Source organism: Bacillus rossius, chromosome 17, assembly GCF_032445375.1.
Source record: "Bacillus rossius redtenbacheri isolate Brsri chromosome 17, Brsri_v3, whole genome shotgun sequence".
Lineage (NCBI taxonomy): Eukaryota > Metazoa > Arthropoda > Insecta > Phasmatodea > Bacillidae > Bacillus > Bacillus rossius.
The window spans coordinates 11473447-11496127 of record NC_086344.1 but is presented as its reverse complement, the minus strand read 5'-3'; the positions used below and the strand labels follow the sequence as shown (position 1 = coordinate 11496127).

General features: G+C 44.9%; 1 protein-coding gene across 1 annotated transcript in view; it reads right to left on the bottom strand.

The window, feature by feature from the left end:
- The window catches only part of LOC134540621 (gastric triacylglycerol lipase-like), a 54086-nt gene that overhangs the window by 2281 nt on the left and 29124 nt on the right, over positions 1–22681 (bottom strand). The window contains exons 2-7 of the mRNA XM_063383462.1: positions 20325–20523; positions 13652–13766; positions 8807–9053; positions 8052–8210; positions 5613–5697; positions 1078–1214 (exon numbers count right to left, since the gene is read on the bottom strand). Coding sequence (XP_063239532.1) covers positions 1078–1214; positions 5613–5697; positions 8052–8210; positions 8807–9053; positions 13652–13766; positions 20325–20523 — 942 coding nt within the window. The remainder of the gene's footprint in view (positions 1–1077; positions 1215–5612; positions 5698–8051; positions 8211–8806; positions 9054–13651; positions 13767–20324; positions 20524–22681) is intronic.

Below are 22681 nucleotides of genomic sequence, written 5' to 3'. Positions count from 1 at the left end.
TTTCGAAGTTGCAAATAAAATCTTTTAAATTGTTTTTATGAATTCATATTTTTGTCTTAAATTTGACTAAAATATGGTTTTAGTTCATCAATAAAATGAAGCAAACTGTCTGAAAATCATTACAGAGTCTTTAAAATTTGACAAAACAATACATACTTACTCAGTAGCGGATCCAGAGGGGGGGGGGGGGGGCTAAGGGGCTCAAGCCCCCTCCAAAAGCATCTGGGTCCACTATTGTTTTAGTGTTTGCCTTGATAAAGACTAGCCTCAGCTGGGTCAAGCCCCTCCCAAACCAAAATCCTGGATCTGCCACTGTACTTACTTAAAGAAGTTTCTGTACCTTTTTTTTAATCTTTAAGGAAATACAATTCTGGTAAGCGTCTGAAGAAGTGAAAAAATAATGTTTTGGACCAACAACGAAATTCATTGGTTGAGGAAACTTGACTATTTAAAGAAAACTATTTCTTTGTAAATTGTCTGTATCTCTTGTTGACAACACTTTAAAACCATTTAGCATACTGACCAACATAAGGTACCCAAAATAGGAATTAAAATATATTTAATTTAATTGTGTGATATATATGTAAAAAATAATATTTGGAAATTGAAATCCATGAAAATAAAATAAATTTAAATTAAAATCTAGTCATTGGCCTTAAACTAACACTTTAATCTGCTGTGGTGTTTGAGTCGGAGGACACCCGGTAACAGTGGCGTGCCTAGGGGGGGGGGGGGTGACGAGCGGGACCAGACCCCCCCAGGGCTAAAAATATTTTAATTAAGTTCATAAAATGAAAAAAATAAATATTTTGTATGATATTAAAATAAATTCAATGAAACAAGCATAAATGTTTAATTAAACAGTGTTTTTAGATAGCCTAAATCAGCAATATTGAACACGTATTTTTCAAAATTTTCCCGGGGGAGGACCCCCGGACCCCCCGCCTAGCTGGGGGGTATTCCATACCCCCCAGACCTCCCGGAAAGGCCCTAGCCTTCTGCCTGACCCCCCCAAAGCAAAATCCTGGGCACGCCACTGCCCGGTACCGTGGGTTCAATCCGACAGTTGGTACTCACTGTTGGCGTAGCCAGCCAGTCATTGTCCCCATAATGGAGAGAGACTTTAACTGAGATGTTGTCCAGCTGGTAGCGTCCCGACGGAGGCTGGTAACATGGCTTGTAATCCTCCTGGCAGTCAAAAGGTTTGAACTGGCCTGCAATACAATCACCCTGTTAAAAACAAACCTATAATTGACCATATCTCTTAATGCTATTGAAGTGAATACTATTTTATAAAAACCACTCTCCTCATTTTAGTATTCATAGTATGAAGCAAAGTTCCTGGTAATAATAGAGTCAAGAATTTGTATTTGAAGGTTGGTTTAATGTCAGTTAGGATAACATAGCTATATAAATATTTGAAAGGTGGGAATGGTTTCAGTGCAATGTTCCTATTGGGTGTGAGGATGGATTAAGGTCTTTGTAAAAGTTGTGGTAACATGGAAAAACCCAGACAAATTTTATTTTGTGGTTGAGGTAAACAAATCCTATAGAGGGAACTGAAAAAGCTCAAAACATTAATTGAAAATTTTAAAAATAAATAAATGGAAGAAATAAACTAGGGTGGGTGCCATCCACTGCTTTCCTCCTGGATTGCCGAAATTGTTGTTGTAATAAGCAATGAAAACCACATTAACTTTTCACTTCACTTTATAAACAGTCGACGAAACAGTTCACGTGTAGATGACTTGTAATTAATATTAAAAACTGGCGAATAGCTATAAAGTTTAAATATAATTATGAATAAGTTTTTATATAAATAAACTGTAATCAAAAATCTATCATCAATTATATGAATCACCATAATTTTTTAGTCAATTGTAACATAACCTATTATTACTGCACACGCCGACAACGTAACGGAACACAGCGTAACGGAACAATGAGCGTAACAAGACACAGCATAACGGAACAATTAGCGTAACGGGACACAGCGTAACGTAACAATGAGCAGAACGGGACACAGCATAACGGGACACTATTTTGTGCGTGCAACCGGCGTTCATCGATTTATTAGACGTTGGTCACGTCAAAAAAACTCTATGGGGAAAAAAAAAACAAGATATTGGTAGCTTCAATTGTATGGATGCACGACCAACTTTTATAATGATAGTTTTCTATTATCCGCCATACAACTCTGGCCTTGATCCAGCAAATTACACATAATTTTTTTTTTCCACTTGAAGTCACCTCTTGCAGCACAACACTTTCACGATGATGACGATATTATAAATAATAATGAAAACTCTTCCATGCAGTAGAATTATGTAACTCTGCGGGGCAGAGGCAAGAAACCAAATTTATCTAGTGTCTGGATAACGGTGACGAAAAATTGCCAGTATAATACTTATAGAGTTCTGTCCCAAATTATATTTTATTTTAAAACCTAAGCAGCTGTAGTTTGTTGCCTGCATTGCCCGTGGCTTATAATAGTGAAGGGAGGCTAGCCACACCATGCTAGCTCCTCCTAGTGAGCTCAGGGAATGTGGTATGAGGTGCTTGTCTTATGGCGTGGGATCTTTGACGGGTGTTTCCAGACAGTGTTGGGCTGAGCGCTGTGAGGGACATGTTGTATTGTGTTGTCTTTCATTTTTGTAACAAAAAAATATTTTAATTTTAAAAAAGGTTCATTTATTTTTTAACTGCCCATTGGTAAAAACGTGAATGTAAACTTTACTTTCTACTAGTTATTAATACAGTCAAACCTCTCTGAAACGACCCCTCACGGTTCCCAGGAATAGGGTCGTAATAGAGGGGGGGTCGTAATGGATGTTTTCCGAAATTTTCAGTTCATATCAACACGTTCCCCCCCCCCCCCCCCTTCACAAACCGCTACTCGCTAACCAGCCGTACAATGGCAGGATGCTGTCACTCACAATGCTAGACGGCTTTGCTTTAAACCCACTTCAACCTTCATGACAAGTCCGTCGCCCTACAGGCCACCTCTAAAGAAAATATATGTTAGTTTACATGTATGTTTTCTGCTTTCCGTAGTTAAATACACTAGAACCCCGATGTCACGAACACCGGATTTAACGAAGCAGTGATTTTACGAATACATTCTCGGGAACCGTCAAAAAATTGGACATTTTGACCAAAATGTGAAAAAAAAAAAAAAAATGAAAGATTATTAAAATATGTTAATTTTAACACACAGCGTATTTTTGTGTCGGCTTTAATACAGTAGAATCCCGCCGATGCGACCCCCCTCTGATGCGTCCATTCCCTTTATAAGACCGTTTTTTGAGAAACCGTGAAAAATTTTAGCAGAGAAAGTCGAAAATTTGAGTAAAACCGGCTGAAAAACAAGTCTGTTACACTTTGTTGGGCGCTATGTGTTCACGTTTATCTTGGCGAGAGCTGTACTGTAAGCAGCCAGGCATACAAAAGACGGCTAAAAATAGATACCACCCCTCTAGACTGTCCACGCGGCAGTGTCTAGCCGAGTTCGGCGCGTCCACTATCGCACGAAAAGCCGTCTCAGTTGTCATGTTATCTTACACCTTCTGCGTGAGAAACTGTCAGCATCCTCCTCCCCTCCCACACCGCGTGCGGCAAAAGCCAGGTTGTATAGTCCATTCTCGGTAAAATAAATATTTTTAGGGGCTTATACGACTGTCCTTCGCCGTTAATAAATACTTTATAAGTTTAAGTTATTATGATACAATTTGTTTATTAGTCACACAGCAGTTTCTGTTGAAAAATCATAAATACCTCGAATTTTATTGAATAGAAAAATTTAGCAGAGCCGTAAATATATTTATTTTACTGCATAGTTACTTTTCCATCTGCATTCGAACATGTTTTTTTTCTTTATTTTTTTTTACGCTGTGAAGGGTAGTGGAAAAGATAATTGCTTGAGCTGTCAAAATAAACATCGCTGACGGCAAGGGCGGGAGCGCATCCTGTCGGTCTGTCGCTGTGATTATCTACTCCAAAAACATGTCACAGCATTTCAGGATAGAATTGTTCTTATATCTTTCGTTTATAGCCGAATGTTTTCTACCTGATCCACACAAGTTCCTTCGCCACGTTTTAAACGAAAATAACAACCAGCCGGCTAGCATAGCCGAACTCGCGTGACGTGAATTCACTTAAGGAAATGGGTGTCGTGTGGGACTGGCTTAAGCGCTGACAGCGGTCGTAAACACGTTGCCACAAAAACCTTTATCTGCACCCTGCCGGCAAAGGGACGTGGAATGGGGGTTGTTAAGCGCTGACAGCGGTCGACAGGAAGTGGTATTTATTTTTAGATATGCGCTGCCTACGGCAGTACAGCACTCGGCAAGAGAAACGCAGTTACACGCTACTAACCACAAGAAACTTATTTTCTGTCCGATTTTCTTCGGATTTTCGGCAATTTTCCACGGTTCCTCGAAATCGGGTTGTAATAGAGAGGTGGTCGCAATAAATGGGATTGCAACAAAAATATTTTACTATTTTTTAATTTTTAGAAATAAATTGTTGAGGCAAGCTGACTAAGTTGCTTGTGTGCGCCACCGCTTGGAACGTCACAGCTGCAGCTGTCAGTATGGAGGTTGCCGGTCTGTATATACATCACGGATAATGCTGGAAGGAGAAGTAAACCTGTAACCCAGGTGGGGATAACTAACTTAGCATCATCAAAAGTTTTTAGGGTAAATTCCGAATAATCACTTAACCAAATAAATTTGAATCAAGCGTTCGCCTGTGTGCACCTAGGTCTACCCCAGCGATGGCTGGGTAAATGTTAGGTGTTGCGTCATTTTTGCTCACATTAGGTTAGGTCAGGTTAGGTCAGTTAAGGTACCAATGAAACTTTAGTTAACAATCGTTTGGTTTTTCCCAACATTACCCAGTCTGCGTCGGGCAAGGACGACGCCATGGGGGGAGGTTAGGGGGCGCAGTTGCCCCCCCCCCTCCTAGAGCCCTAGAGATTCAAAAAAATGTAGCCAAATGCAAAAAAAAATACATTTTTTCCCCACAACTTGCCCCCCCCCCCCTTCCTCTAGGCCATCGGCTGGCAACGCCCTTGGCGTCGGGCAGACCTAGGTGTACACAGGTGAATGCCAAATCCAAATTTAGTTCAGTTATTGTTCGGACTTGACCCAACAAGCTTGGCTAAAGCCAGGGCCGGCGCGTCCACACAGGCGAACTAGGCAACCGCTTAGGGCGCCAAGTAGCTGGGGGCGGCGTAGCACGACACACAACAGCTGATATAATATGTTTAACCATTATTGAAAATAGATGAAAATGGATTTTTGTAACAGTTTGGAATGTTTAAATTGATATAAGTAATTATTTAAAGTCCACTGTGACCTGTTTATTATTTGTAATAAGTAAAAAAGTAAAAAAAAAAAAAACACATGCCTGCCTACATTTGATTGTTGACAAAATCTTAGGCTTACGTGTGATGTATTTTGAGGCAAGGAAAAAAATTATTGGGGTGTCCGACGGGGGAAGGGGGGGGGGGGGTATTAAAAGTTTTTCGCCTAGGGTGCCAATTTACCTTGCACCGGCCCTGGCTAACGCTAAGTGAACCCGGGTGAGTCTGCGGCGTGCAGTCGGCCCACCTGACTGGATGAGCTGGGCGTAGTGCACGATGGTCCTGGAGGAGGTCCCAGCAGGGGCATGGCCCAGGATCACGGGCAGCAGGCTCTGGAACAGGCCATGTTTCGAGTCGTACAGGCACTTATTGTACAGTACATCACGGACGTCTTTCTGAAACTTTACTGAGAAAGTCTGTATTTAGGAAATGATTTAAATATTTTGGAACAGCTTTACAGTGACTTGATGTAAGTTTTTGGACATACGCCATTGCTTAGCACATGTATGTCTGTAGAAGAAAACAACAAAAAAACACAAAAGACAAAAAACACAAATTAAGCAAAAAATTGCTGTTGTCAGGATTTAACACCATACAATACTCCACAACAGGAATATGGTCAACAAACAAAGAAAAACAAAGAAAAATGGACTAACAGAACGAAAAAAAAAACCACTAATGATGACCACAAAAATACCGAACCCAAAAAAATTCAGCACAACAGATTTATAGTGATTACTATAAATTTTATCTATAACATATGAATAACGTAACATAAATAAATCTTAATTTTCCACCAGCAAAACTTATACAATTTTATGCATAGTAAATTGGACCACGTAATCACGAGGTTGGTGAGATTTAAATAAGTACACATTTTTAAGACCACACGAAGTGGCTGTATGTGTCAATTCCTCCCTTTAACGTAAATATTAGTTGCGCAAGCCCACCTTATGACAGAAAGTGCATGGAGCTCGTTAAGGTAAGTTTAGTTATACCTAAATTGTAATTTCAGCAGTAACTGCTACCGAGTCACAAAATTCTAATAAACCAGAAACAATCATTCCCTGCTGCTATATAATGGCACTGCAATCAGATTTTTACGAATGCAAAAAATCACCTAAGAGCTTTGTGTAAGTAACAGGCTAGCTCAGGCAAAAGGGTAAGAAATCTAAACGAATAAATATAAAAATATGGGAAGTAAAACGATGGGTATTAAAATTATCTTTGAAAGATTTGTGCAATGGGAGTGCATGGCTTGATGTAAGCTTTTGGACATACGCCATTGCTAAGCACCTCTTATGGAATATTATGTGGTATATATATCCTGTTGACAACAGCAATTTTTGCTTAATTTGTGTTTTTTGTCTTTTGATTTTTTGTAGTTTTCTTCAACAGACATACATGTGCTTAGCAATGGCATATGTCCAAAAGCTTACATCAAGTGATGGGTATTAAAAATTAATTATTTTTGCCGGTTAAGAAAAAGCTTGAGATAATTATAAGGTTAAACAAGATAGGTTAGGACAAGATAGAGCTACTGAAAATATTGAATTGATGTGTTGTCAAAGCAGTTCATGACAAATATGTCGTTACTAATGAGGTTGAATTACTGTAGGTGGCAGGTGATGACAAAGGATACAGCTACTTATGAGGTTGAACTACTGTGGGTCGAAGCATGTTACAACTCAGATCGAGCTACTAATGTGATTGAAGGTGATCAGGAAGCAAGTTGAAGGTACTCACGATGTTGAACTGCTGAGGGTCGAAGCATGTTACAATTAAGATCGAGCTACTAACATGATTGAAGGTGATCAGGAAGCAAGTTGAAGGTACTCGCGATGTTGAACTGCTGAGGGTCGAAGCATGTTACAACTAAGATTGAGCTACTAACGTGATTGAAGGTGATCAGGAAGCAAGTTGAAGGTACTCGCAATGTTGAACTGCTGTGGGTCGAAGCATGTTACAACTAAGATTGAGCTACTAACGTGATTGAAGGTGATCAGGAAGCAAGTTGAAGGTACTCGCGATGTTGAACTGCTGAGGGTCGAAACATGTTACAACTAAGATCGAGCTACTAACGTGATTGAAGGTGATCAGGAAGCAAGTTTAAGGTACTCGCGATGTTGAACTGCTGAGGGTCGAAGCATGTTACAACTAAGATTGAGCTACTAACGTGATTGAAGGTGATCAGGAAGCAAGTTGAAGGTACGCACGATGTTGAACTGCTGAGGGTCGAAGCATGTTACAACTAAGATCGAGCTACTAACGTGATTGAAGGTGATCAGGAAGCAAGTTGAAGGTACTCGCGATGTTGAATTGCTGAGGGTCGACACATGTTACAACTAAGATCGAGCTACTAACGTGATTGAAGGTGATCAGGAAGCAAGTTGAAGGTACTCGCGATGTTGAACTGCTGAGGGTCGAAGCATGTTACAACTAAGATTGAGCTACTAACGTGATTGAAGGTGATCAGGAAGCAAGTTGAAGGTACTCGCGATGTTGAATTGCTGAGGGTCGAAACATGTTACAACTAAGATCGAGCTACTAACGTGATTGAAGGTGATCAGGAAGCAAGTTGAAGGTACTCGCGATGTTGAATTGCTGAGGGTCGAAGCATGTTACAACTAAGATCGAGCTACTAACGTGATTGAAGGTGATCAGGAAGCAAGTTGAAGGTACTCACGATGTTGAACTGCTGAGGGTCGAAGCCGGTCAGGACGAAGATGGAGCTCTCACAGATCTTCCTCTCGGCAGTGATGGCGTCGCAGCCGTACCGCGCCAGCAGCCTCAGGATGAAGTTGTTCGGCAGGAACTGATTGGCTCCGAAAAAATGTGCCAGGAACTGTAACGAGCCAAACCGTGAACTCGGTGAAAAAAATACGAAGTCTACCTTGCGGCTCTCTGAAGGAAAGACATTAAATTAAAAAAGCCTGTCTATCCTGCAGTATCCTATTTCAAAATTATAATGATAAACCATTATTTCATTGGCGTGTTTCGCTAGTCAACACATTCACGCGGGCTCAGAGTCCTTCACATTGTCTCTGTATGGTGCTCATGTTCATGTTGGCCTCTCACCTCAGGTAAAGGTTCATTTATGAAAGAGATAACTTGTGATCTTATAAGAGTTTATCAATCCTCATTATATCCCTCCAGAGTAGTACTGGATATTTGTGGCCCCTCTCTGCATCTTCTAGTCTTTGGTATAAGGTTTTCTTTTCAAATCATTGCTACAGAGGGTGCAAGACCAGTGGCGTAGCTTAGGTGGCTGGCGTCCCTGGCCAGAAATAAAAAGAGGCGGCCCCTCTTGGATTAAAAGAGAAGGAGGGGGAGGCACTCCCTCCCCCCCTGCTCATCTATTCCAGCCACCTGCTGCCACGCCGCTGTGTAAGACCAGCTCCGCTGGAGCGCCTCAGCGGACTGCGGACTCGAGCCACTGACCTGGTAGTCGTGCGCGAAGTATGAGAGTATCCTCATGGGGGTCCTGACGTGCCTCAGGAACACCACCGGAGCCAGGGCGCTCATGAGCTCCACCCGGGCGCCCACGTAGTCGGGCCGCGTGCAGGCCAGCGCGAAGAACATGCTGGTGCCCATGGAGTGGCCCACGTAGAAGAGGCGCCTCCGCCCCGTCGTGGCCAGCACCAGGTCCAGGGCGGCGGGCAGGTCGAACACGGCCATCTCGTCCCAGCTGCGCCACACCACAGTACACGCGCCAGGCGAGACAGTGATGTCAATGCTTCAGGAACCAACTACTAAAATAAGTCTTTTGACCTACAGAAATTTTAACAAAGACTTGCAAATAAATTTTTGGCTTTAAACCTAGCCAAATAATGAGTGTCGTTATTTTGCACACTGATTCTTTTGGCCGTAATAAAAAAAGTATATATAATGTTCATTTAAAAATTGCTGTTTTTTCATTACTACACAGCTGTGGTCAATTTCGATAACTATAATAGACATAAAACTGTTATTAGGAGGCTAGTAGACGCGAGGCAACGAGACAGTTCAGTTCGCATGCGGGTGGGGCGCGGTCCATTACCGTTAGACGCCTAATCCGACAAGCACCTGCACCTCGGTACTACCTTTCCTCCGCGCTTTCTCGTTGTTACTAGGAAACTCTCTGTGGTTCTGGAGGTTCGGCACATTTACAGATCCCCGCCTGCGCGAAGTGGCGTAACCAGGATGTCATTGTTCTGGGAGCTTCGGGTCGCTTCTGACGACGCGATACTTCGAAGAGGTATGAGACCATTCCAGAAGGGGGCTGAGGTGCATACAAACGGCGACGCCAGCCTCCGAGGCAGTGAGGTAAAGAGAGCCTGGACCCATTGGTGCGCGGTAAGACACGGGCAGTTATTAGACACATAGTCGAGCCGAGCAACAGGGGGCAGAGTAAATTGTGGACCTTAAGAAAGAGAAATAATGTTCGCAGGCTTTCACGGCCATTGACTGAAGTAGCTTGGCTTCTGGGTTGTAGCCGTGTCCCTTGGCGAATAATTCACCGATGTTTCGGTCGACATTGCAGTCGCCATCATCAGGGAGCAGGTAACAGCTGATGATGATGGCAACTGCAATGTCGACCGAAACATCGATGAATTATTCGTCAAGGACACGGCTACAACCCAGAAGCCAAAGAACGCAAGTTTTCAACTTTCCTTAGTTATGTGCTGGTTAGCATCCATTAAACACAATAATTTTCAGTGTTGAAAGTTTGAAGTGATATCTTTGAATAAATGTAAAAAAAAAGATTGAAATTGGGATGTTGTTTCATATAAAGCTGTAAGGTAAACCTGTCTAAAATTTGTTATTTTACAATGAAACAATTATACCTTCTGAGATATTAAAAATCAATGCGTTTTAGGTCTAGAAGACTTAATATTGTGTTAACAAATTTGTCTAAATATCTTAACGTACGAAACTAAGAATACAAATTGAAAAATTGTAAAAATATATACCCTTAAGTTCACAGTAAAAATTAATATGGAGGGAATATGCTGTTATAATTCACAATGTTAATTTTTGTATTCTTAAAGTTGTTTAAAAATATGGACATTTTATGATGCAAATAGGATATGCGAAAACAGAAAATATGTGTTTAGATTCGCCTTTTTTTTAGTATTTAGTGATGCACTAAACACCAAATACTTTTCAATTTTTTGTTTCAGTTCAATTAAGTAACTAATTTCAATAAAACAAATTTCTATAATTTTTTGTCTCAATTATGCAACATCCTTATTTTTAATTTGTAAAATAAAAAAAACAGATTATTTATAATTAAAACTTTGTTGTTTCAAGATATACATCATTGTGTAGACAGAAAATGTTTCACTCCAATCCATATTTTCTCTAAAAAAATAAATAAATACATAAAGAGTATGATCAGAACAAAAAAGTTCATTTGTGAGTAACAAACTTAAATGTGATCCCACACAAACAGGACTGCTATTACGAGCTTGAATGTGATCCCACACAAACAGGACTGTTGTTACGAGCTTGCAGGTGATCCCACACAAACAGGACTGCTATTACGAGCGTGAAGGTGGTCCCACACAAACAGGACAGCTATTACGAGCTTGAAGGTGGTCCCACACAAACAGGACAGCTATTACGAGCTTGAAGGTGGTCCCACACAAACAGGACTGCTATTACGAGCTTGAAGGTGGTCTCACACAAACAGGACAGCTATTACGAGCTTGAAGGTGGTCCCACACAAACAGGACAGCTATTACGAGCTTGAAGGTGGTCCCACACAAACAGGACTGCTATTACGAGCTTGAAGGTAGTCCCACACAAACAGGACAGCTATTACGAGCTTGAAGGTGGTCCCACACAAAAAGGACAGCTATTACGAGCTTGAAGGTGATCCCACACAAACAGGACTGCTATTACGAGCTTGAAGGTGGTCCCACACAAACAGGACAGCTATTACGAGCTTGAAGGTGGTCCCACACAAACAGGACAGCTATTACGAGCTTGAAGGTGGTCCCACACAAACAGGACAGCTATTACGAGCTTGAAGGTGATCCCACACAAACAGGACTGCTATTACGAGCTTGAAGGTGATCCCACACAAACAGGACTGCTATTACGAGCTTGAAGGTGGTCCCACACAAACAGGACAGCTATTACGAGCTTGAAGGTGGTCCCACACAAACAGGACTGCTATTACGAGCTTGAAGGTGGTCCCACACAAACAGGACTGCTATTACGAGCTTGAAGGTGGTCCCACACAAACAGGACAGCTATTACGAGCTTGAAGGTGGTCCCACACAAACAGGACAGCTATTACGAGCTTGAAGGTGGTCCCACACAAACAGGACAGCTATTACGAGCTTGAAGGTGATCCCACACAAACAGGACTGCTATTACGAGATTGAAGGTGATCCCACACAAACAGGACTGCTATTACGAGCTTGAAGGTGGTCCCACACAAACAGGACAGCTATTACGAGCTTGAAGGTGATCCCACACAAACAGGACTGCTATTACGAGCTTGAAGGTGATCCCACACAAACAGGACTGCTATTACGAGCTTGAAGGTGGTCCCACACAAACAGGACAGCTATTACGAGCTTGAAGGTGGTCCCACACAAACAGGACTGCTATTACGAGCTTGAAGGTGGTCCCACACAAACAGGACTGCTATTACGAGCTTGAAGGTGGTCCCACACAAACAGGACAGCTATTACGAGCTTGAAGGTGGTCCCACACAAACAGGACAGCTATTACGAGCTTGAAGGTGGTCCCACACAAACAGGACAGCTATTACGAGCTTGAAGGTGATCCCACACAAACAGGACTGCTATTACGAGATTGAAGGTGATCCCACACAAACAGGACTGCTATTACGAGCTTGAAGGTGATCCCACACATGGGAGACTGTTAATCCAGATAAGAGACGCAAACACACTCGAGATAGCTGAGCAAATGTTTACGCCCCATTCAAGAGCCGCGGCGAGCAACACGTGTGAGCCTGGGAACTCTGTCCGGTGACGTCACTGCTCGTCAGGGGTGTAGCCAGCGGGTAGCAGGGGGAACACCACATAACTTAGAACTGTCATAGCTTAGAAAACTTGGAAAAATCCACGTAACTTAGAAACACACAACTTAGAAAGATCATTACTTAGAAACACACAACGCAGAACCACACAACTTAGAAACGCCATAACGTAGCAAGTCACAACTTAGAACTAACACAACTCAGACCTGTCATAACTTAGAAACACATAACTTAGAAACAAGCAATGCAGAACCACACAACTTAGAAACGTCATAACGTAGAAAGTCATAACTTAGAACTGTCATAACTTAGAAAATGTTACGTTGTGTGTTTCTAAGTTGAGTGTTTCTAAGTTATGACAGCACCCCGGTAGCAGGGATGCCCCCCCCCCCCACCAAGGGGCGCCGGAGCAGGTCACTGAACCCTCCCCCCTTCTCTATAAAACCAAGAGGGGCCGCCATTTGCAAGTCCCGCCAGGGGCGCCAGTCGCCTCAGCTACGCCACTGCTGCCCGCAGCACGACTGGACACACGCCAAACACTCACGGAGACACTTCCGTGATAAAAAAAAAAATTAATGGGTGGCTTCAGAAGTACTTACTTGACGAGATGGAAAAATAACTCTGATTATGCAAGCATATAATTAGTGGAAACAGAATAATAAAAGTTCGTCAGTGGTATTACAAAACGTTATGTAAAGTATAAAACACAATCAAATTAAAAAAACAATTATAAAAATAATCGGTATTCGATATTAAAATAAACAAGTGTATAAAATTAATTATTTAATTTAGTAAAATAATCGAGATCAATTTTAATTTATAATAAAAATAAATAAACATGTTAATGTTAATTCTGAATTATTATAAATGTAATAACTTAAAATGAAAATAAATTATACATACGGAACATAAATTCACAAACATTCCCGTGAAAACAGTCCAGGAGACTACTAAACCTTCTACAGGATATCCCTGCCAGCAACAATGGAAGCTAACCAGCAACCTGACATCACTATACATAAAATAAAAATCTAAAAATGGTTTTTAACCCAGTTTGATTTAATACTGATCCTCGCCACAGACACTGTGACGAGCAGGGACATCTGCTTTACAAAAAAAAATAGTTGCGTTTTGGTAGAGGTGCCGCGATTGAAAAGCAAAAAAAAAAAAAATCATTTTAAAAATTCGTATGTGTTAGTTATGATAGCCGCGACGTGAGTGATCCTCGATGTACATCACTGAGCCTCGGGCACACAGGCTAGGTTGTGGCTGGTGGCAGGGAGACACACCTGAACCTCCAGAAGAGCGGGTCGCTGCTCGACAGGTTCACGTGGCTCTTGGAGTAGGTGTTGCCTCGCACGTTGCCCATCCACACGTCGAAGCCCTCGTCCGCCAGGATGTAGGCTGCAACAACCCCCCGTCATTCTCACCAACTGCCAACCTCACGTCTGTGCGAGCATGCAACACAGCTGCCAGGATGTAGGCTGCAACAACCCCCCGTCACTCTCACCAACTGCCAACCTCACGTCTGTGCGAGCATGCAACACAGCTGCCAGGATGTAGGCTGCAACAACCCCCCGTCACTCTCACCAACTGGCAACCTCACGTCTGTGCGAGCATGCAACACAGCTGCCAGGATGTAGGCTGCAACAACCCCCCGTCACTCTCACCAACTGACAACCTCACGTCTGTGCGAGCATGCAACACAGCTGCCAGGATGTAGGCTGCAACAACCCCCCGTCACTCTCACCAACTGGCAACCTCACGTCTGTGCGAGCATGCAACACAGCTGCCAGGATGTAGGCTGCAACAACCCCCCGTCACTCTCACCAACTGGCAACCTCACGTCTGTGCGAGCATGCAACACAGCTGCCAGGATGTAGGCTGCAACAACCCCCCGTCACTCTCACCAACTGGCAACCTCACGTCTGTGCGAGCATGCAACACAGCTGCCAGGATGTAGGCTGCAACAACCCCCCGTCACTCTAACCAACTGACAACCTCACGTCTGTGCGAGCATGCAACACAGCTGCCAGGATGTAGGCTGCAACAACCCCCCGTCACTCTAACCAACTGGCAACCTCACGTCTGTGCGAGCATGCAACACAGCTGCCAGGATGTAGGCTGCAACAACCCCCCGTCACTCTCACCAACTGGCAACCTCACGTCTGTGCGAGCATGCAACACAGCTGCCAGGATGTAGGCTGCAACAACCCCCCGTCACTCTAACCAACTGACAACCTCACGTCTGTGCGAGCACGCAACACAGCTGCCAGGATGTAGGCTGCAACAACCCCCCGTCATTCTCACCAACTGCCAACCTCACGTCTGTGCGAGCATGCAACACAGCTGCCAGGATGTAGGCTGCAACAACCCCCCGTCACTCTAACCAACTGACAACCTCACGTCTGTGCGAGCACGCAACACAGCTGCCAGGATGTAGGCTGCAACAACCCCTCGTCACTCTAACCAACTGGCAACCTCACGTCTGTGCGAGCATGCAACACAGCTGCCAGGATGTAGGCTGCAACAACCCCCCGTCACTCTAACCGACTGGCAACCTCACGTCTGTGCGAGCACGCAACACAGCTGCCAGGATGTAGGCTGCAACAACCCCCCGTCATTCTCACCAACTGCCAACCTCACGTCTGTGCGAGCATGCAACACAGCTGCCAGGATGTAGGCTGCAACAACCCCCCGTCACTCTAACCAACTGACAACCTCACGTCTGTGCGAGCACGCAACACAGCTGCCAGGATGTAGGCTGCAACAACCCCTCGTCACTCTAACCAACTGGCAACCTCACGTCTGTGCGAGCATGCAACACAGCTGCCAGGATGTAGGCTGCAACAACCCCCCGTCACTCTAACCGACTGGCAACCTCACGTCTGTGCGAGCACGCAACACAGCTGCCAGGATGTAGGCTGCAACAACCCCTCGTCACTCTAACCAACTGGCAACCTCACGTCTGTGCGAGCATGCAACACAGCTGCCAGGATGTAGGCTGCAACAACCCCCCGTCACTCTAACCAACTGGCAACCTCACGTCTGTGCGAACATGCAACACAGCTGCCAGGATGTAGTCTGCAACAACCCCTCGTCACTCTAACCAACTGGCAACCTCACGTCTGTGCGAGCATGCAACACAGCTGCCAGGATGTAGGCTGCAACAACCCCCCGTCACTCTAACCAACTGGCAACCTCACGTCTGTGCGAGCACGCAACACAGCTGCCAGGATGTAGGCTGCAACAACCCCTCGTCACTCTAACCAACTGGCAACCTCACGTCTGTGCGAGCATGCAACACAGCTGCCAGGATGTAGGCTGCAACAACCCCCCGTCACTCTAACCGACTGGCAACCTCACGTCTGTGCGAGCACGCAACACAGCTGCCAGGATGTAGGCTGCAACAACCCCTCGTCACTCTAACCAACTGTGCAACCTCACGTCTGTGCGAGAATGCAACACAGCTGCCAGGATGTAGGCTGCAACAACCCCCGTCACTCTAACCAACTGGCAACCTCACGTCTGTGCGAGCATGCAACACAGCTGCCAGGATGTAGGCTGCAACAACACCCCGTCACTCTAACCAACTGGCAACCTCACGTCTGTGCGAGCATGAAACACAGCTGCCAGGATGTAGACTACATCAACCCCCCGTCACTCTCACCAGCTGGTAACCTCACGTCTGTGCGAGCATGCAACACAGCTACCAGGATGTAGGCTTCAACAACCATCCGTCACTCTCACCAGCTGGTAACCTCACGTCTGTGAGAGCATGCAACACAGCTGCCAGGATGTAGACTACATCAACTCCCCGTCACTCTCACCAGCTGGTAACCTCACGTCTGTGAGAGCATGCAACACAGCTACCAGGATGTAGGCTTCAACAACCATCCGTCACTCTCACCAGCTGGTAACCTCACGTCTGTGAGAGCATGCAACACAGCTGCCAGGATGTAGACTACATCAACTCCCCGTCACTCTCACCAGCTGGTAACCTCACGTCTGTGCGAGCATGCAACTCAGCTGCCAGGATGTAGGCTGCAACAACACCCCGTCACTCTAACCAACTGGCAACCTCACGTCTGTGCGAGCATGCAACACAGCTACCAGGATGTAGGCTTCAACAACCATCCGTCACTCTCACCAGCTGGTAACCTCACGTCTGTGCGATAATGCAACACAGCTGCCAGGATGTAGGCTAAACAACCCCCAATCACTCTAACCAACTGGCAACCTCACGTCTGTGCGAGCATGCAACACAGCTACCAGGATGTAGGCTTCAACAACCATCCGTCACTCTCACCAGCTGCTAACCTCACGTCTGTGAGAGTATGCAACACAGCTGCCAGGATGTAGGCTGCAACAACCCCCCGTCACTCTAACCAACTGGCAACCTCACGTCTGTGCGAGCACGCAACACAGCTGCCAGGATGTAGGCTACAACAACCCCCCGTCACTCTCACCAACTGGCAACTTCACGTCTGTGCGAGCATGCAACACAGCCGCCTGATGAATGTCAGCATACACGTATCTAGATAACGTCAGTATGGAAGTACCATCTTTTGAATCTCATGGGCAAAATGTTTTATAGTTATTTATATATGCACATTTTTGCAATAATGAATCTAATTTAAAAACTAAATAATTTTTAAACACAAAGTCCACCACTTATATTCACAATAAATAAATTTAATTTATGATATGACCAGTATTCAATTTCATTCACTAAAGTATAAGATTTTAAAGCAAAATATATAATTTTTATGTGTATATAGCCTATTTATTTTTGTAGGTATCCATTAATTTTCGTTCTGTTAAAATTTCGTTATATGGTTTTGCGCGTTTTATAAAAATTCACTCTCTTAATTTTTTATATTGCGCCTAAAGATTTAAAATTAAAAATAGTCTTTAACTGTCTCAATATAATAAAAGTTTGTGGGGCAAGCAATAATAAGTAGGAAGTTAAGAAACAATTGGTCGCTCTTGATGTTTTCATTGCTTCTGGATTTTAATTGTTTTGACAAAGTTAGATTATCGATTGCGTCCATAATCAAAACAATCAATTGGGTTTGTAGAGTATAGTAATTTAAAGCCATTTGGTTAGGTCCATGTTCAGTCTTTTTCCGTCAGTAACATAGAACAATTCGAGTGTATATTATTAATCGGAAGTCTTTTCTAAACTGTATCGTTAAGTTTTTGAGCTCTGAAATGTTTACAGTTTTATATTATTTTCTAAATGCAAAACCTTACAAAATGTACAACGAATTATTAACAAAAATATAAAAAGTATATATATGTTTCTTTTTTTTCCCACAACCCAAACCATGTTGGTCTTTATTACGGCTTGTTGACGCGTAAGTGGGGAAATTATTTTTTTCCCCTTTTTTTTATCTTTCTTACCACTAAGTGGGTAATGTAGTGCTGTAGTGTTTTCTTTTGGTTCGTCTTCGTCTTATTGTATTTTTTGCTTCAAGACGTCCTTGTCATAGCTTATTCTGCCCAGCAAGGCGAGGCTGCAAGTAGCTCACGCAAGGATGGTCTCGCCTCTGTACTTCCTACAACTGCCGGGGTTTCCTTGCAATCACAGTCACCGGGCGTTTCATGGCGACTGCTAGCCTGTGCCCATGACCCATCTCTGCCCACTCTGCTCTTGCCATGGGGCAGATAAGTCGCAACGCAGAACTGAGGTTTCTAGAAATCTCATCTCTTTTGGAACACCGCTAAGGAACTGAGAAATGTAACTTTTTTTTAATACCGACACCAAAAGGTACATGCATTAATACACATGTTGTCTGGAAACTCTCACCTGAAACAATTCACAGAAATAGAGAGTAATAAACAATAGGGCCTCTTTGCCTGATTTTGTGTTAAATACTATCTATTTTATCCTAAGTTATTGATATAAATATGTTAGTTTAAAATGAATAAATAATGCAAGCCAACCAGTTTTTATAGTAGATAAGATATTTGAATAAAAATATACTTTATTCATTTGGATTATTTAGTGACTACCGTATCTTAAAATATTTTACAGATATGTTTGACCTATCTCACCTATTTTCCCCCAACGTAACTAAGAAACTTATACATTCAAAATGTCGGCGACAAACCTGAGAACTGACTTTCAAAGTGACGTTTCACCACAGATCTTATGACGGTTTATAAAGCAGCACATGAAATAAAGGCAGTGTTCTAAATTAAACTACAGAACATTGCCTTCCGCATCCAACATGCCAAAATAAAGATGCTTACAAGCAATTAGATGTATTTAACCATTAATAAATCGACATACTTAGGAAGGCAAGTGATTCAATAACGAGTGAAAATCATCAAATAATATTCAATAAATAAAATCAATTTCAAGAAGCTTTCAAATCATCTTAAAGTACCTTACCAAGTGATTTATTGGAATGTAAAAAACATCACTATTTAACTTGGGTGTGATAAAATAGCTCTACTGATAACGTTGAAGAAAGTAATAAAGTGACAATGTATAAGCGATACTAGAAAAAAAAAATGTTAGTTGTGCATTCCACTATGATTAAAGGAATGATTACAATGCATCAGACAAGTGATGGGTAGAGACCGGAAAAATTCGCGAATTCATTTCACGATAGGCTAAAATACAAATAGTTATACCTCAGTGCTGCCTCTGCTATTGGCTCACAACTCACCTGGATTACTCTGGGCCAATGAGAAAAACCTGCCAAAGCTTTATCGAATAACAGGCTGCTACGTTGGGACGTCCAACAAGACAGCAGCCAATGAGTGGATGGCATTTGACCGAGTGTACATAGAACTATGGAGTTCATCCTGAATGTCATTGAACCCGCGAATGTTTCCTGTCCCTAGATATTACACAGCGTGAAGCGGTCTCGGGAAGAGAGAAAGAGAGAGGGGTGCACTACAGGGCTACCTACCACTAAACGCAGCGCGGCGCTACTGATATGAGTTCCCGTCGCTTCCCGGGAGCCGTTATAGGCAAAAGCTGGGGTAGTGCCTACTAGTAGGTAGGGGCAGGCATTTATTGCGAAGAAAAAAAAATGGGGTGTGGCTGTGTCATGGACACGGCCGTGTGTTGTACGTGAATAAGTGTAACAGGTAATATATATAGTTTATTTTAACACAATATATATTACCTGTAACTATTTTACATTAATCTTTTATCTATGCAATCGATAGATTTTGACGAGAGCTGACGATTGAAACTCAAACGAACGTCGTAGCTTCTCAGAGTCAAAAGGAAATGGAAATCTCGAAACGCAGCAAAATGACCTCATAATGGCGGCGTTTCCCCCTCCACCTTGCGCGATGCGTCACAGTCCTCACTTAGCGTAACGGATTCTTCGATCCTTTAGCTAGCCAGTGGTGTAAATAAATTTTGGCTGGAGATTATACATATGTAGCTGCAACACCAAACTGTATCCCACTCATTTTGTTATCATTCGTTTTTTTGAATTGCCTCCCACTATGGAAGCAATTTCAAAGACGTATTCACGTCAAAATCTGTACGCCTATTAGACTGCGACAAGGTGTACACGCACCAGCAATTTCTCACTTGTGAAAAGTGAAAGAAGTCGTTGCCTTGGTTTGTCCCGGGGCCATTCGGGATGTTTTTGTTTCCGCGGTGAGTCACTGTGATTGGCGGGAAGCCTACAACTCACGTAGTTTCGGTTCCCCACCACGTTCGTGCAACTTCGGATTACTCTCAAAAAATTGAAATAAAAAAAAAATCGAAGGGTTAGGTTAGGTTAGGTTAGGTCAGTCACAACATGCTTGTTTTCATTGGAAACTTCTGATTTAGCGGCTGAAAGTGGCGTTAATACCAAAACGCAAAACTTCGGAAATTCTTGCAGGGAACCGAAACTACTTGAGTTGTAGGCTTCCCGTGACTGGCGGTGTGCATCACAGACGCTCCGGCAGGTCTCGCACGGGGCGCGAGTGACTGTCACTTGCCCAGGGACGTGTTGGGGCCCATGATGACCCAGTCCGCCGAGCTGGACAGCAGGCCGTGCTGCAGGAACACCACGGGTCTGCCGCCCGCGTCGGGCCGGGTCCTGCCGTGCGGGATGCGGTGCAGCGTGAGCAGGTAGCCGTCAGCCGTGAGAGCCACGTGAGACTCTGCCGGGTAGCCGTGCTTCCTCACGAGGTCGGGCTGCACAGTCACTCTGCTGCTGCAGTCACACTGCTGCTGCAGTCTCACACTGCTGCTGCTGTCACACTCTGCTGCTGCAGTCACACACTGCTGCTGCAGTCTCACACTGCTGCTGCAGTCTCACACTGCTGCTGCAGTCACACTCTGCTGCTGCAGTCACACACTGCTGCTGCTGCAGGCACACTCTGCTGCTGCAGTCACACTCTGCTGCTGCAGTCACACACTGCTGTTGCTGCAGTCACACTCTGCTGCTGCAGTCACACTCTGCTGCTGCAGTCACACACTGCTGCTGTAGTCACACTCTGCTGCTGCAGTCTCACACTGCTGCTGCAGTCACACTCTGCTGCTGCAGTCACACACTGCTGCTGCAGTCACACACTGCTGCTGCTGCAGTCACACACTGCTGCTGCTGCAGGCACACACTGCTGCTGCAGTCACACTCTGCTGCTGCTGCAGGCACACACTGCTGCTGCAGTCACACACTCTGCTGCTGCAGTCACACACTGCTGCTGCAGTCACACACTCTGCTGCTGCAGTCACACTCTGCTGCTGCAGTCACACACTGCTGCTGTAGTCACACTCTGCTGCTGCAGTCACACTCTGCTGCTGCAGTCTCACTCTGCTGCTGCAGTCTCACTCTGCTGCTGCAGTCTCACACTGCTGCTGCAGTCACACTCTGCTGCTGCAGTCACACACTGCTGCTGTAGTCACACTCTGCTGCTGCAGTCACACTCTGCTGCTGCAGTCTCACACTGCTGCTGTAGTCACACTCTGCTGCTGCAGTCACACTCTGCTGCTGCAGTCTCACTCTGCTGCTGCAGTCTCACACTGCTGCTGCAGTCACACTGCTGCAGTCACACTGCTGCTGCAGTCTCACACTGCTGCTGCAGTCACACACTGCTGCTGCTGCAGGCACACACTGCTGCTGCAGTCACACTCTGCTGCTGCAGTCACACACTGCTGCTGCTGCAGTCACACTCTGCTGCTGCAGTCACACTCTGCTGCTGCAGTCACACACTGCTGCTGTAGTCACACTCTGCTGCTGCAGTCACACTCTGCTGCTGCAGTCACACACTGCTGTTGCTGCAGTCACACACTGCTGCTGCAGTCTCACACTGCTGCTGCTGCAGGCACACACTGCTGCTGCAGTCACACTCTGCTGCTGCAGTCACACACTGTTGCTGCAGTCACACACTGCTGCTGCAGTCACACACTGCTGCTGCAGTCACACTCTGCTGCTGCTGCAGTCACACACTGCTGCTGCAGTCTCACACTGCTGCTGCTGCAGGCACACACTGCTGCTGCAGTCACACTCTGCTGCTGCAGTCACACACTGTTGCTGCAGTCTCACACTGCTGCTGCAGTCTCACACTGCTGCTGTAGTCACACTCTGCTGCTGCAGTCACACTCTGCTGTTGCTGCAGTCACACTCTGCTGCTGCAGTCACACACTGTTGCTGCAGTCTCACACTGCTGCTGCAGTCTCACACTGCTGCTGTAGTCACACTCTGCTGCTGCAGTCACACTCTGCTGCTGCAGTCACACACTGCTGTTGCTGCAGTCACACTCTGCTGCTGCAGTCACACTCTGCTGCTGCAGTCACACTCTGCTGCTGCAGTCACACACTGTTGCTGCAGTCACACTGCTGCTGCTGCAGTCACACACTGCTGCTGTAGTCACACTCTGCTGCTGCAGTCACACTCTGCTGCTGCAGTCACACTGCTGCTGCAGTCTCACACTGCTGCTGCTGCAGGCACACACTGCTGCTGCAGTCACACTCTGCTGCTGCAGTCACACACTGCTGTTGCTGCAGTCACACTGCTGCTGTAGTCACACTCTGCTGCTGCAGTCACACACTGCTGTTGCTGCAGTCACACTGCTGCTGCAGTCACACTCTGCTGCTGCAGTCACACACTGCTGCTGCAGGCACACACTGCTGCTGCAGTCACACTCTGCTGCTGCAGTCACACACTGCTGTTGCTGCAGTCACACTGCTGCTGCAGTCACACTCTGCTGCTGCAGTCACACTCTGCTGCTGCAGTCACACTGCTGCTGCAGTCTCACACTGCTGCTGCTGCAGGCACACACTGCTGCTGCAGTCACACTCTGCTGCTGCAGTCACACACTGCTGTTGCTGCAGTCACACTCTGCTGCTGCAG